General features: G+C 44.2%; 2 protein-coding genes across 4 annotated transcripts; both read left to right on the forward strand.

Annotated features, from left to right (window-relative positions):
* The first annotated feature begins 776 nt into the window (after positions 1 to 776).
* syt18b (synaptotagmin XVIIIb) lies at positions 777 to 4,624 on the forward strand. 3 transcript variants are annotated; one of them, XM_048256642.1, is made up of 3 exons: positions 777 to 1,057; positions 1,452 to 1,880; positions 3,960 to 4,624. In XM_048256642.1, the coding sequence occupies exons 2-3, from the start codon at positions 1,727 to 1,729 to the stop codon at positions 4,622 to 4,624; spliced, it is 819 nt and encodes a 272-aa protein (XP_048112599.1). In that variant the 5' UTR covers positions 777 to 1,057; positions 1,452 to 1,726. The 3 variants fall into 3 exon arrangements, with proteins under 3 accessions (XP_048112599.1, XP_048112598.1, XP_048112600.1); XM_048256641.1 differs by having other exon boundaries at positions 1,455 to 1,880; XM_048256643.1 differs by lacking the exon at positions 1,452 to 1,880.
* LOC125303107 lies at positions 4,575 to 9,481 on the forward strand. Its single transcript, XM_048256637.1, has 4 exons — positions 4,575 to 5,196; positions 5,718 to 5,859; positions 7,859 to 8,025; positions 8,230 to 9,481. The coding sequence occupies exons 1-4, from the start codon at positions 4,696 to 4,698 to the stop codon at positions 8,365 to 8,367; spliced, it is 948 nt and encodes a 315-aa protein (XP_048112594.1). The 5' UTR covers positions 4,575 to 4,695; the 3' UTR covers positions 8,368 to 9,481.
* Positions 9,482 to 15,673: the final 6,192 nt, after the last annotated feature.

Consider the following 15,673-nt stretch of genomic DNA (forward strand, 5'->3'; position numbering starts at 1 on the left):
AATAACCACCAATAATCTAACAAAAACACACCTTTTATCTTTTTGCTGTTGTCCAGTGTACTGAATATACGGTATATAATACGGTAATAATAAGAATGTGTGTGTGTGTGTGTGCGTGTACATGCATGCATACAGTGTATACGTTTGTTTGTGTGTGTGTGTGTGTGTGTGCGTGTACATGCATGCATACAGTGTATACGTTTGTTTGTGTGTGTGTGTGTGTACATGCATGCATACAGTGTATACGTTTGTATGTGTGTGTGTGTGTGTGTGTACATGCATGCATACAGTGTATACGTTTGTTTGTGTGTGTGTGTGTGTGTGTGTGTGTGTGTACATGCATGCATACAGTGTATACGTTTGTGTGTGTGTGTGTGTGTGTGCGTGTACATGCATGCATACAGTGTATACGTTTGTTTGTGTGTGTGTGTGTGCGTGTACATGCATGCATACAGTGTATACGTTTGTTTGTGTGTGTGTGTGAGTGTGTGTGTAGATGCATGTGTATATGTTTGTGCATGTGTGTCTGTTTGTTAGTGTGTTTGTGTGTGTGTGTGTCTAGATAAGCTGTCTGTGGGGCAGTTCTTATCTGAGCAGTCTTATATCTGGGGTTGAATTGTAATGGCTGTGTGTGTGTGTGTGCGTGTGTAGAGGGATGGTGCAGATGTCATCCAACATCTGGGCAGGAAGTGACCATGTGATCTTCTGGATCCCTCCCTTATCTCGAGCCCCCCGCCCACACACACACACACACACACAAACACACGCCTCATATCCAGTCTTCTTTCTCCTCCCCTGCCACTTTCATTGTACGCTGTCCCTCTGCCAACACTCGAGATTACTCTCTAGGAACTACACACACACACACACACTCACGCTCTCTCTCTCACACACAGACACACACACACACACATACAGACACACACTGCTTGCCCAGTTCTAGTTCTGACCCGCAGACTGCGGTCCGGACCACCAGATGGACTATCAGGACGGAAGGGCCAACGCTCCGAGAGACGGATGTTTATCTTACATCATCATAATCATAAGCGGGATGGCAGTAAGTATTTATTCATATTAATATGTAGCTGTTGATTAATTTTCCTCCTGTAAATATTGTCCCATCGTGCGCATACATTAAGCGTTTTAGCCTCGCCATGTTGATCCTTGATATTTGTGAAGGTTAGAATTACGAACAGCATGAGATCCTTACACCAAACACACATCAGAGCACACACACATCACGGCACATACAAATCCCACCACACACATGACAGGACACACACACACTGATCAGAGATCACACTGATCCCAGCTCACACAGTTTCTCCTGCACTCATCCCTCTCCACCTTAGCAGGCTTGAAGCTGAGTGTGTGTGTGTGTGTGTGTGTGTGTGTGTGTGTGTGTGTGTGTGTGTGTGTGTGTGTGTGTGTGTGTGTGTGTGTGTGTGGAGTAGAGATATGGAGTGAGGACTCTTCTCCACCAGCGTGGGAGCCTTCTCGTCTGACAGAAGCAGCATGCGGTCAACGGCGGCAACTCAACTCCACGATAGACCACGTTCACGCGGTAGCAACTCAACTCCATGATAGGCCACATGCACACGTCAGTCGCAGGATGGATTAAGGCGTAAGGCAGGGGTGTCTGACGTACCCAAGTGGACGGATTGGCATCCAGGCCGAGGGGTTGCCATCCAGCTGAAGGGTTGGCATCCAGGTTGCGGGTGAGTGGATGTCCGCTGTCATGCCTGCTGAGGAAGAGGAGGACGAGCAGCCAATGTGGCAGTCGGTGGCACTGTTCTGCTGCAAGGGCATAATCGAGGGCATCATCGTGGTGCTCTTCCTCTGGCTCCTTGTACAGGTGCTCTTTACCAAAGAGCTGGAAGGTGAGTGTGGTTTGTGCTTGGTTATCCTATGTCCACTGTTCCTGTTGCTTATTATAAGTCTGGATGCAGTTGCTTACTGTAAGTCTCGGTCCGGGTGCAGTTGGGTGTCCTATTGAGCCAGATCCCTGTCATACTTCACTGTGCACTACCATCTCTGCTGCAACGCTTGCATGCATCCTGGTTTGTGTGTGTGTGTGTGCGTGTGTGTATGCGAGTGTGTATAGTGTGTGAAAGAGCGAGTTATCCTGATCCCTGGTGTGGTTGTGTTTGACTGTGCAATGTCCATGCCTCTCACTGCTGGTTGGTACGTTGAAGGGTTTGTCTTTCACCTCGTGCTCATATCTGAACCCTGTGGTCCTCATGCTCATACTGCATGTCTGAACCCATATAATGGCTCCGACGCCCATGCTGTGATAGATAGATAGATAGATAGATAGATAGATAGATAGATAGATACTTTATTGATCCCCAGGGGAAATTCAAGGTCTCAGTAGCATACAGACATCACACACACATTCACTAACAGCAGAAAAAAGTAATTAAAAGTATATAATATAAAAAACACATCTAAGCAATAAGGACAGTAGAAGATAAAGAATATACTAAATATGCTAAAATAGAAATTATACTAAATAACACTTAATCTAAATAAATTCTAAAAAACAGTATCCACATAGAGGGTGATTAATCAAGAGGCACTTGCAATGACTGAGGCAGGGACTGAGCCTGTGATTCTCTGTGCATAGTAAGGTAAGGTAAGGTGCTCTGTGTGAGTGAGTGTCATGGTGATGGTGCAAATGAGTAAGTCCAACAGTGCAAGAATAAAGTCTAGAGACCAGCATAAAATAAATATGGACATATCAGCGAGTAGGCAAGGTAATATAAAAAAAACTATAGAAAAAAACTATATCTATCTATCTATCTATCTATATATATATATATATATATATATATATATATATATATATATATATATATATATATAACTATATTAAGAAATTGGTGGTTTGTAGAGCCATGGCCCATCCTGACAGAGTAAGTTCTCACACTCCTGGTCATCTCGGTCATCTTGAGTTGTCCTGCACTTCTACACTAATCCTCCTTCCCAGATCTGACTCCTCTAGTGCTCATCTAGTGCTCCCTCCTGCTCTCTACTACTGTGCTGCTGCTACTATCGCCATAGCAAAACTGCAGAGAAAAAAATAAAATTTTGGTGGTGTGCAGTTTTTTAATTTTAAAAATTAAAAAAATTAAAAACTGCACACCACCATTGTCACTCAGTGGTGGAACAGTTTACCATGGAGTGGGCTTTATGTCCAAATGTTTCCTCCACATTACTGACCATTCGAACCAACGCTCAGAGCAGAGAGATCGGGAAGAGGCCATGATAGAGTAGTGTGCATGTTGTTTTTTAAGGTAACTGGAACTGACCTGTCGCTAAGCGCCACCCTTAGAACGCAGATGAGCCAATGACAGTCCAGCCTCAACAGACTCAGACATCAGCTCGATCAACTCCATAGGAAACAACATGGAGGAAGCATAACATTACAAATTAATGGTTATATATGGAGTTTATTTCCATAAATACCCGACAGATAACCATGGTCAAACGTACATGTTTTACTTTAAGGCAACTGGAATTGGATGTTGGGTGCTGATCCGAAGTGGATTGTGCTGTAGGATGTTGGGTACTGACCTGAAGTGGATTGTGCTGTAGGAGAGCTGAGCTAGAGGTTGATGTAACAGTGCTTGTAGATGAGACCCAGTGTGTCTGTGCTGGATTGTGTTAGTTTCTTAGAGATTACAGTTGAACAGGTGCTGCTGCTGTCGGGTTGTGAACCCTTGGCTCAGGTCAGGTCTGTGGATTAAGCCTTCTGTCCACCCTCTCTCCATCTCCCTCTCTCTTTCTCTCTCCATCCCCCTCTCTCTTTCTCTCTCTCCGTCCCTCTCCCCATCTCCCTCTCTCTTTTTCTCTCTCCCTCTCCCTCCATCTCTTTCTTTGCTCTCTCTCTCTGCTCTCCATCTATCTCTTTCTGCTCTCTCCCTCTCTCCATTTCTCTCTCTCTCTTCTCTCTCTAGTTCACCTGCAGGTTCTCCTGGGGGCGGGGCTTGCTGTGTTCTGCCTCTCCCTGCTGCTGGGCTGTTTCCTGTGCTTATGGCAGATGAGGTCACTTCCTGCCGAGAACAAAGAATCTCCAGCTCTCGTCACCGATTGCTCAACCACACCCTCCGCTGATGTCACTTCCTCTTCCCACTCTCCACCCATGAGGGTTCTGAATGAGGAGCCGGAGGAGGAGGAGGAGGAGGCGGGGCTTGATTACCCCTCTGCATTTGGAAGCTCCACCCCTTCTGATGATGACTTCTACATGTTGCCGTTAGCGACGCGGTCCCGAACAGACGCCCCCAAGTCGTACTTCCCCCTGCGCCGCCTCAGCTCCCCGACCCTGTCGGCCCCTCTGTACCGGCCCATGGACCGCCCTCGCGGCTCGTTGCCCTGCCTGCCCCACCTGCCCCGCCTCAGCTTCCTGTCCCGCACGCGGAGGGCTCTGGAGCGCCGCTGCACCGTGGCGGCCGACGCCTACCCCTACACCGAGCACAGCCGCCTCACCGGCCCTGCCCCTCCACCGCCCCCTACCTCCCAGGCTCCGCCCCTACTCTCAGCCACTTCCAGACTCAGTCGTCCCTCCCCAATTATGGCACCGCCTCCTCTGCAGCCCCCGCCCACAGACCCACCTCTTCCATAAGCTCCACCCATAATGTATATAGATCCACATCCTCCATAGATCCCGTCCCTAGACCCAGTGGAGACGGTGGTATGATGGGCGGGGCTAGGGGTGGAGCCTCCGGAGCTGTCTGTAGTCCCGCCCACTCCACAGGCCCCTCCTCCGCTCCGTGCTCCCCGTCACTGCAGTTCTCGCTCTGCTTCTCGGCGGCGCAGCGGACCGTCACGCTCACGTTGCTGGGCCTCAGTGGCGCCGCCTGCCGGCTGGGCACGGTGACTGTGCTGGCCCGGCTGCCCCCGGCGCGGCCACTCCCGGCAGAGGTGAGCGCGCGCCACCGCAGCCTGAGCCCCGAGCTGCACGGGCCCGACCTGGAGCTGGCCGTCTCCTCGCTGGAGGAGCTCCGCACGAGTGTGCTCAGGCTGGACGTCTTCTCCCAGGACCTGCCTGGACATACACACACACAGACACGCACACACACGCACACACTCGCCCCGCTGGGGCAGCTGGAGCTGGCCTGCAGCGAACTGGCCTGGGAGCCAGAGATGGCCCTTACCTGCACGAGACAACTTAGGCCCCTCAGAGGCAACACACAGGTATTACAGCAACACACAGGTACACACAGGTAACAATACACAGGTACCTCAGCAACACCCAGGTATTACAGCAACACACAGGTACACAGGTACACTCAGGCAACAACACACAGGTACTTCAGCGACACACAGCAACACACAGGTACTGTACCACAGCAACACATAGGTACCTAAGCAACACACCAGTATTACAGCAACACAAGTATTACAGCAACACACAGGTGTACACAGGTAACAACATACTGGTATAACAGCAACACACAAAGTATTACAGCAACACACAGGTATACACAGGTAACAACACAAAGGTGTAACACCAACACACAGGTAGTGCACCACAACACACTGGTGTAATAGCAACACACAGGTATCACAACAACACACGACTATTACAGCAGTGAGTGTGTGAGTGTGTGTGAATCTGCTGCTGTTTTGTGGTTGATTCAGTAATCCCTGACTTCCCGTCTCCATGGAAAAGTTGAACCTGAGCCTGACCCTTGACCTCTTTCCATCTCTTGCAGAGATGGTTTTCCCATGATGCCGTTGGGGGAGGGCAGACCCTGCCTCAGCTCTTCATCCTCATGCAGTACCAGTCTCTGCCTCACTGCCTCAAAGTCATGGTTCTAAAGGCAGAGAACCTCTCCACCGGCACAGGAACACAAGGTAGAGGGAAGGTGTTCTAAGCCTGTCCATTTCCTTCTCTCTTCTTTTCTTCTTCCTTTCTCATTCTCTCTCCCGTCATACCGGTCATCCTCTCTCCCTCTGGGTGTACGAAACGGCTCTATCCCCCATCATCCTCTCTCCCTCTGGGTGTACGAAAGGCCTCTGTCCCCCATCATCCACCTCTGGGATGTGAGGCGGCATCCCTCAGCCTTGGCATGTCATGCAGCACACACAGATTATCTTATTTGGAATGACCGATACTGATACTATACTGAAACAATAGACCTCTGAAGTTCACCTACAAAAAAATCCCAAAGCTCCCATCTTTGCCCATATAAGTAGATCCGGGTGTTAATTGAAGCTAACTACCCATGGCAAGTTGCATTGCAAGTTAGCTCTGGGGTAGCAAAAATCTAAGTTTGCCGTCTTAACGTACCTAAGATCACTGGAGCAACTGGAAGGCAGAGGACAAGAGTGTGTTGAGCAAAACGTCTGCATTTCAGGCGAGAGTTTAACAGGTGTGATAATTCGAAACCCCCATGTTTTTTTCCCATAGGAAAAACCGCAAGATACCGGATCTTAAAGATGGAAGCTTTTTTGTAGGCGAACTTCAGAGGTCTTTTTATTTGGAATGACCGATACTGATACTATACTAAAACCATTTATTTGGATACTATACTGAAACCATTTATTTGGAATGACCGATACTAAAACGAGTCCAAATGGTCCCCAATGGTCACTATAAAGGAGAGTTACAGAATTATACATTTACAAAACACCTGCTTTTTGTGGAGTATTGTGTATAGACTGATGAGACAAAAAAAATGAATTAATTTTTTTTAAGATGAGTCTGAAACATAACAAAATGTGGAAAACTTGAAAGGGTCTCAAAATGTTCCGGTTGCACTGTACATATACACACATTCAGGGCACACACACACACCCACGTGAGCTTGTGAGCCCAGGAACTCTTGAGTGAAAAGCCCCCAGTGGGGTTGGACTGATCCGTGATTTGTTGCCCAGGGACAGTGGGGGCGGGTAGGGGCTGGATGGAGTAAGCCCTCATGTTTGCTTTTAATGTGGGGGATTAAACGATTGTCTTACAGGATGCGCAAGGTCCGCAGCAGATCATCCCGTTTTTAATGACATTGTAGTTTAATCTCTCTCTTCTCTCCTCGCAATCCTTCAGACGCACCCGGCGCCTGAGCGCTGGTCTTACTACACTGCAGTCGGAGCCCCCGGTACCCCTAGCCTGCGGGTCTGGTTCTGCCAGGGCAATCCACACTACTGGTGAATGGGGCAGCGGTAGTGTAGTGGTTAAGGAGCTGGGCTAGCATGCAGTAACCTGAAAAGTTGTGGGTTCAATTCCCGGCTTCCACTGATGTGCCCTTGAGCAAGGCACTTAACCCCCGAGTTGCTCTGGGGACAATGTAACAATGTCTCTAATACAATTGACATGTGTAAGTCGCTTTGGAAAAAACTAAATTAATAAATGTATGTATGTAATTAATAAATTAAGACCACACGCCGAATGAATGACCTGTAGCCATGAAGTCTGTGGCTTTGATCAGTGTGCAGAACGGGAAAGATCAACGGCCGGATTACTTGAGGGCAGCTGTGTGATTTTGGTTGTGGCTTTGGTCAGCAGGTTATGTCTACAGCCAGACAGGATTTTAGCTCATGAGGATAAGAGTCTAATCTCCATCTCTGCCTGTTTCACTTCACTCCTGCTCTCTCTCTTCATCTCGCATTCTATCCCTCTCTCCCTCTGGTCCTCCATCCCTCTCTGTCTCTCTTTTCTTTTTTTGTTCTCTCCATCTCTCTTTACCCTTCTCTGTCTCTCACTGGTCTCTCCCTTTGACCATATCTATCTCTTTCTCTCTCACTCTCTCTTTTTCCTCTCTCTCTCTCTCTTTACCCCTATCTCTCTCTCCCTCTCTCTTCCCCTACCTCTCTCTCTCTCTCTCTCTCTGACTGTGTCTCCTCTGCATCTGTCCAGACCACCATGTGGTGGTGAATCTGCGACACGCAGGAGTGGTGATGTCTTCTCAAGCTACCCAGGGGGCCGCTGGGCAGACTACTGTCTGGAACTCTACCTTCCTGTTCGACCTGCCGCCCGGAGATGTCGCGCAGCTGCCACTGGTCCTGGAGTTCATTCTCATCAAGGTCGGAATCTCACTACGGTCTCTATGGCAACATTTCTCATATACCGCAGTCTCAGCACCTGTAGTGCTTAAGGTGTCAGTGTCAAACAGTCAGAGTAAACACATTCAAAATCAGTCAGATAAAGGTGATAAGCTGATCTTAGACAACCATTTGTGAAGTTGTAGTAAAGATGTAACGACTGAATTGTTTTATTTTTCTGGGCAGGGTTGCCTATATTCAACGAGCAATATCGTGGGACGCATTGTGATTGGCCAGGAGGCTGAGGAGGCGGGGCAAGCACACTGGAGAGACATGTGCAACATGAGCCAAGTGGAAGTTGCCCGATGGCATGTCATCCAATAAGAAGCGCTATAGGATGCATCTCATCAATCATCCAATAAGAAACTGAATGAAACTGTAAGTAGCAGTCCATAATGGAGAGTGTTCAGTGGAACCTGGAGCATCTTCTAAAGAGAACTAAAATTGTGTTCAGTGGAACCTGGCGCACCTTCTGAAGAGAACTAAAATTGTGTTCAGTGGAACCTGGAGCACCTTCTGAAGAGAACTAAAATTGTGTTCAGTGGAACCTGGAGTATTTTTGGAGGAAACCTAAAATTGTGTTCAATTAAACCTAGAGTACCTTCTCAAGAAAACCAGCATTATTATCAGTTGAATCTGAATATTTTCTGAAGAGAACTAAAATTGTGTTCAGTAGAAACTGGAGTACTTGCTGAAGGAACTGGTAAAAAATAAACTTTTCAATTGTTTATAGCTAAGGCTCTCACATGTACTGTAGACAGGTAAAACATATCTATTCTGATTATCTAGTATGTGTGTCTGCACTTGCATAGTTGACTGTGTGCGTGTTATTATTTGGATTGTATACATTTACATATTGTTTGTAATGTAGGGGATTCCTGATCATCAGTTATTTGGTTGTTTTAGTCTAACGTCTAAGTCATTTCCAGGTGTAAATTAATTTACTAGCGCAGCCACAATCTGTGAGCCTTTTCACCATGACCTCCTTTTAGTGAGGGAAAAAGAAAAAACTCTACAGAGAAATTATTATAGCTGTGCAGCCAGATGATATAAGCAAGGGTGAAGATCAGGCCTCCATGAAAAATAGGAATGAGCGTTTTGTTGTAGGCTACTCTGAACAGCAGGAAAAACTGTCTTTTAATGTCTATGGAAAACAATTAGTTGCTCTGGGCCCAGTAGAGTACCGAAGTGTGTCTGTTTCCATGACGGCAGTGTCATACCCTGGAAATCCAGAGTTCTCGCGAGACACTCTGGCAATGAGCAATGATGCACGTTACTTTTACCCCTTGCATACTGTGGAACCAATGAAATCGGCGGAGGAAACCCATGCTAAAACTAGATGTACCGCATAGCGGTACAAAATATGACCGCCGCTCAGTCCTGTACATCCGTTCCGCGAACATAAATCTCACTAATCAATTTGTATACATCTTCTACTCCACCCCCACTCTTGAAACTTTTGTGTATGCTTGTTTGGCATGCCTGTGTCTGTGTGTGTGCGGGCCGCACAGCAAGTAGCCTACTGGCGCTGCGAAGGTGAATAGATTTGTAGCACTAGCCAAAATTTGTAGCATTGTTATAAAACCTTTAAAATCTCAATCAGTTCATCACAGTTCCTCCATTGCAACTGGACTGATGAAAGGTCATGTACACCTGTAGGCTACATTGTATTTGGGGAAAGCCGAAAGTATCAGTTTTACATTTATTTTTTTATTTATTAACAAACAAAACAATCCCTGTCATTTCCATGCAGTTTTCAACAGCTATTAAGAAGAGAGGTCATGCCATGGATTTTTGTTAATGTTTCTTCTTCTACATATGCACGATTTTAGTCATCTTTAGTTCATATGATATTCAACTTTATTGTCAATGCACAAATTAAATACCAATAGTTTAAAACGAAATGCAGTTTTACATCTAACCAGTGGTACAAATAACTGACATGTCCAAAAGGGCCTTCATAAAATGCGTCGCTAGACTGTTCACATTTTAACGGGCCAAGTTGAGAGCTGCGTCCGTTATTGTTCGTGGGAAAAATACTGATTTCCACATTGCAACTACTGAATCCATGGTTCCATGGTCAGGGACCACCAGCAATGTCCTCACGGACTACAAGTGGGCCGCGGACCCCTGGTTGAAAACACCTGGCTTACAGTATCAAGCGGACTTAAGCTGCCACCTCTTGGCGAAAAGTTGTAATACATTTCACCCAGCTGCTTGAATCACAGAAAGCGCGAATGAAGTGGCCACTTCTAAATGGGACCCACTGTACAGTAGCTGAAGGTCTGTGGCTAAAGCAGCCATAATGAAAGTGTTATTATTGTTTGGATACTTCCCACACACACATGCTTTTTAATCGCATAGACTACAACTACCAAGCTGGAATCAAAGCACATCGATTCACCTCTCACACCCTAAACAGCACCTCGAACAAACAAAAAGCATCTCAGTCTCATAGCCATAGGCAAAACTGTATCGGACCGGTGTAATGTTGGTACTAAATCATCCATCGCAAAGAATGATTTTTGTAGACAGCCCTGCCCTGGATACATCTCTCAACGTGTGCTCTAAAACATTTGGTTTAAATGGAGATGTAGATCATCATGGGTGCGTTAATAAATCTACATTGCGGCGAGTTGACACAAATTATTCACTTTGACGACTTTAGTTTCAGTCCTAGTTACTTTACTTTGAACCATGCTCTTCCTTACTTGAATCACCTTTGGAAATAGAGGATTGAAGTAGCCTAATGGGTGTTTGTGAATAAACGTTAACTCAGACTTTGAGCAGAAATGTCCCAGCCCGGTGTTTAGGATGCATCATAGACAGGTTTGTGGCTAACTCACTTAGCTCCTGTTAGTAGCCTAGGTTATGGTCAGAAGAGAATGAGATGACAGTCGAAAGATACAATTAGTGCTGTTATCAATTTGCTTGGTAGCCTATAACCGCATTTATGGTTTTCTACAAATACATCAATAATCAAATTGGCCTCCATCACTCAACCAATGCTAACGGTAACATTATTTTACCTTCGTCCTAGGCTATTGATATAACTTGTATAAGATTAACGTAGCCTACCTGCAGTAAAAACCAAGCATGTCCGATAAACATTCTCAGATTTATTTTGGCTTCAATAAGAAATGGGAATTACATTTAATGTGGAAATCATCCTACCCTTATTAGACGTTCTCTGCGGTAAACTACAGTGTTGTCCTTGTAGGAAGCGTCAATAGACCAATTTCACAGTGTCCAGGTGTCCGGCCCCATTGATGTTAAAGATACCTTAATTGGCAGGGTAAAATGTCTTCCTGTTTCAGTCTTTCCTGTGGACTTTTCTTTTGCTGTCTATGGGACAGTGCTCTTCCACAGGAAGTTGATTTACACAGCGGCCCCATCTTGTGAAATGGGCTAATTGTCTTTCCAACCCACTTTAGATTAAGATACTAAAAAAACAACTCTTCACTTAGGAGTGCTGGTCGTCAAGGAGTGCTATTTCACTTTTTCTGCCAGGCAGGTGCACTTCGGCTCAAGGAAAAAGTCACTTTAAGATATGGCTAAACTCAACTTCAGTAGTGACTGTGGTTAAAGTCTTGCCAAAGATCCCAAAGGCACACTGCTTGATATAATTAAAAAGCCTTGAATGACTTTTAACGATGGCAAAAAGTTTTGCCCAAAAGAATCCTTTTGCCAAATATGTTTTCAAAATGCAATCCTACATTGCACTTTGAATATTAAATTGCAAAACAAATTGACAGTTAAATGATGAAGCTGAATATTGAAAATTGAAATGCAAAATGAATTGCCATTTGAATTTTGAGACTGAAGTACCATGGCAAAATGGAATGCAATTCAATCCATGTTTATTCTATTTTTTAACCAAAATTATTCAAATTGATTTTAGGATTGCATTGTCACTTTGCAGATTAAAATACAATTTGTTGGAAATTATTGCAAATTGCAATATTAAATTACATAATGAATTGGCAATTGCATGGTCCGTGTAACGCTTTGCAGTGCTATGTTCTATATGCAGAATTCACATGAAAAAAATATAAAAATAGGCTTAAAAATCCGTTATCCATTCTTTAGGACGGCACAGTAAATGGGTTATTGTTGCATATTTTGATTTTCAATTGAGCACAGTTACGGTTTTCTGTTCAGAAGTTAAAAATTGAAATGATGCGTAAATTTTTTAATTTTCCTTTTTTGAGCTTTAGGTTGGACTGAACCATGAGCACCGGGGGGAGAACACCATCTAGCTGGGCCAGGCTAGATGGTGGAAGAGAGCGCCGCCTGAAGTTGTGCGTGATTTTGACTCATTACTTTAGAGATTAATAACTAACACTTCGCCGATTTTTGGGAGATGGCACATTAAACATAACTTTCAGCCTATGTTGAACATATCTACAGTATATTTGAATACCATGGCCATGCCATACCATAGCAAATAATTTCGCAAAGCAGAATGCTTTCAAGCATCGACGTCAGTCTATACAGGCTAACCCAAGCACTGTTCGACACGGGACATTTTTGCTTATTTAACACTTTACGCTAGACTATCATTAGGCTAAACGAAGACACAACAGTGAGTATGCCTAATTTATCAGTTTATCCATTTCAACAGCAAATAGCCTACATTGCTATAGGCTACGGCTCAAGTCCATTGGTTGAGTTGAGTACAATTTTGAGGGAGTACTCATTACTTTACTCAAGTACATTTGAGAGGCAAATCTTGTACTCTTTACTCCACTACATTTCTATCCATAACCGTGAGTACCCGTTACTACTTCCAAAAAAAAAGGAAAAAAGAAAAATCTCGGAAACCCTCAATTTGTTGTTTCCCTTTCAAACGTGATTGGATTGTGAAGGCGCCACTGATTGGGACAGCCTATCAGCAATCACCTTCAGCTTTCCGCCAAAGTCAACTCCATGGCCATGGACGAAACAATGGATGAAGACGCAGCAGGTCCATCCCGGGAATGTGCCAACCTGTGGCCCCACCTCGCCAGACTATTTCATTTTTCTGAACAAGTTAATGATAGTTTTCGCTTCAAGTGTTTCAATTACAAAAATTTTATTTGAAATAAGTATTTTAAATACATTTATTGGAAATACTGCTAGGGTTGCCACGTGTGTCTGACAACAATCCTGTCTGACATTTTGACCATCCAATCGACCTTTTTGTTTGTAAGCAACGCGCCTTTCGCACATCTAACCCAAGATAAAAAGTCATTCTAAGCGACAATTGTATAGCTAAAATTAGTAAGAATGACAATTTCTAGTTATTTGTTTAGTTAATTGCTTTATTTAATAGCAGACCTTTATTATTTTGTTATATTTTGAACAGTTTTTAGTTGTGGACACCTGGGGGCAGTATTGAGAAAAAAGGGGGAATACATAATTAGGTTCTGCTTTTTTGCTTATGTGGAATAAACTTTCCTTTCTTTGTCTCTCCTTGTCCCACACACTCTCCGTCTCCACCTTACCATTTCTAATGAACCTCCACGGTCATTGCCCCCACCACCACCACCCATGTTATGCTCGTCATTTTTGTAGAGCCAATAAGACTGTGCATACGTTTATGGGCAATAGGCACGCTTCAATTTAACTGAAATACACATTTTAGCATCATGTACAAAAATCCGGGACATTCAGTGTCCAGGATTTTTATTTTTATTTTCCTGGACAGACCATGAAAATCCTGGACAATCAGGAAAATCCTGGACAGGTGGCAACCCTAAATACTGCCCATCCCTGGCAACATGGTAAAAAGATGAAAATGACTTGATTTTACTTCCAATTCATTTTACATTCTCCAAGGTATTAACATTAACATTTTTCATAACTCCATGTAGGACGTTTCTGTACATAAATGTAAGCACTGTGGCAGTAGTAATGCAATATTTAGAAAATGTAGGCTACTCTTGTTACTCAAGTACTTTTAAACAAGTACTTCAGTACTTTTACTTAAGTAGACATCTGACTGTTGTACTTTTACTTGTGTAAAATTTAGCAAAGGGTATCTGTACTTTTACTCAAGTAATGAAGCTGTGTACTCTGTCCGCCTCTGTTGGTAATGCTCATGTAGGTCCCCAAAGCCTCCCAGAACATGAACATTCTACACACGTAGGGCCACTCATAAGTGTCAGGATGCAGCAATGGAAGCACTCTGCATCTGAAGTTCTGATATCGAGATGACATTATCAATTGCTTGGCACCTTGATGCAAGCTGAACTGTGTTTGATAGCCCTCCATCTCTACATCCGCTGATAAAATGTGATCACCAACACACAGCCAATATGTATCAGGTCACCCCCCCCGCTTGTGGTTCACCCCAACAAAAACGGTAAAAAAGGCAAAAATCCAATATTAACTGAATTTTACTTTTGTTTCCAATCCAGTTTCTGTTTTTGTCTTTATCTTGCGTGACTAATGACACATTTAGAAAAAAGCAGCAATTATCTATTTGCTGACCAGTTAAAAAAATAGAAAATTGGATTATTGAACACATTTTTTATTTGGATCAGATGGATGGAGCAAATAGAACAAAGCACTGCAAAGCGTTACACGGACCTTGCATGTAATGTCTTTTTGATTCAGAATCTTGCAGAATTAAGCTACACATATGCTTCCATAATAGAGGGCCGAGTGTATGTTTTTATTAGCACTACTATTGTCTACACCAGATTCACAAATTATACTTTAAGCCCCCATCATTATTGAGCCTATGTAAAACATTTACATAAACAGGAACAGAAAGCCCTTAATCACGTCAGCCTACCCATGACATCGCTTATCAAAAAGGTTAGCCTACTGCATGAAAACAACAGCGTTGAACTTTTACAACACTATAGGCTAAGTTAAAAGATGGGTTACACAAGCTTGTCAAAAGTGCATGTGTTTGTCGTGTCGGGGGGTTCAGGAGTTTTTTGAAGATTGTGTGAGAATGACACAGATTGGGAGGGACAGAAATACTTTTAGCCTACAGAACAAGCAGCTGGCTCATGTGACGTGAACATTGGCTACCTTATGCATTATCTCTACACTTCCCAACATGGAGACATATCTCATGTTAACAATCAGAAAACGTAACATAGGATATTATTTGTGCGAATATGGGTTAGCACAAACTTAGCTTTTGGTGAACGGAGATGCAGATCACTAATTCATTTCTTTGCGCAACAGCCCATGTTCTGCATTCACTCCAGTGAGACAAGTGAAATAGGCCTACATGTTTTTAAAGCCGTTTCATTGCCAGTCTATTTGCTACGATATTTACCTGCTATGCCTTCTGTTTTCATGGACAGTTACAGGAATCCACGTCATTCGTTTATCGTTGCTTCAATCCAACCCACGTTATCTCCAGAGTTTGTAAATTTGTCAGTCAGTTTCAGCCTCTCCTGTAGCTCCTCTGGGATTTATTAAGTTTTGTTACATTTTGTTACACTTCAGAAGAGAAGACAAACTGCATCGATGTCATTGTAGAGCAGTGCAATGTGCTCAATTATGTAGGCTAGCTCCAGAGTAGGCTAATGACTGGCTGCCCTTAATCTGGACCACGGCCGTTTATTATTATTGATTCATTATCATTATTAGGAGGCCCCTCATTGGTCGAGGCCCCTGGGCTTCA

This window comes from Alosa alosa, chromosome 11 (assembly GCF_017589495.1).
Source record: "Alosa alosa isolate M-15738 ecotype Scorff River chromosome 11, AALO_Geno_1.1, whole genome shotgun sequence".
NCBI classification, from domain to species: Eukaryota; Metazoa; Chordata; class Actinopteri; order Clupeiformes; family Clupeidae; genus Alosa; species Alosa alosa.

Coding starts and splice junctions, on each gene's coding strand:
- syt18b (XM_048256642.1), top strand. CDS start 1,727: ATGTCCGCTGTCATGCCTGCTGAGGAAGAGGAGGACGAGCAGCCAATG. Junction 1,881..3,959: donor CTTTACCAAAGAGCTGGAAG/GTGAGTGTGGTT, acceptor TTCTCTCTCTAG/TTCACCTGCAGGTTCTCCTG.
- LOC125303107 (XM_048256637.1), top strand. CDS start 4,696: ATGATGGGCGGGGCTAGGGGTGGAGCCTCCGGAGCTGTCTGTAGTCCC. Junction 5,197..5,717: donor CCCTCAGAGGCAACACACAG/GTATTACAGCAA, acceptor CATCTCTTGCAG/AGATGGTTTTCCCATGATGC. Junction 8,026..8,229: donor TGGAGTTCATTCTCATCAAG/GTCGGAATCTCA, acceptor TTTTCTGGGCAG/GGTTGCCTATATTCAACGAG.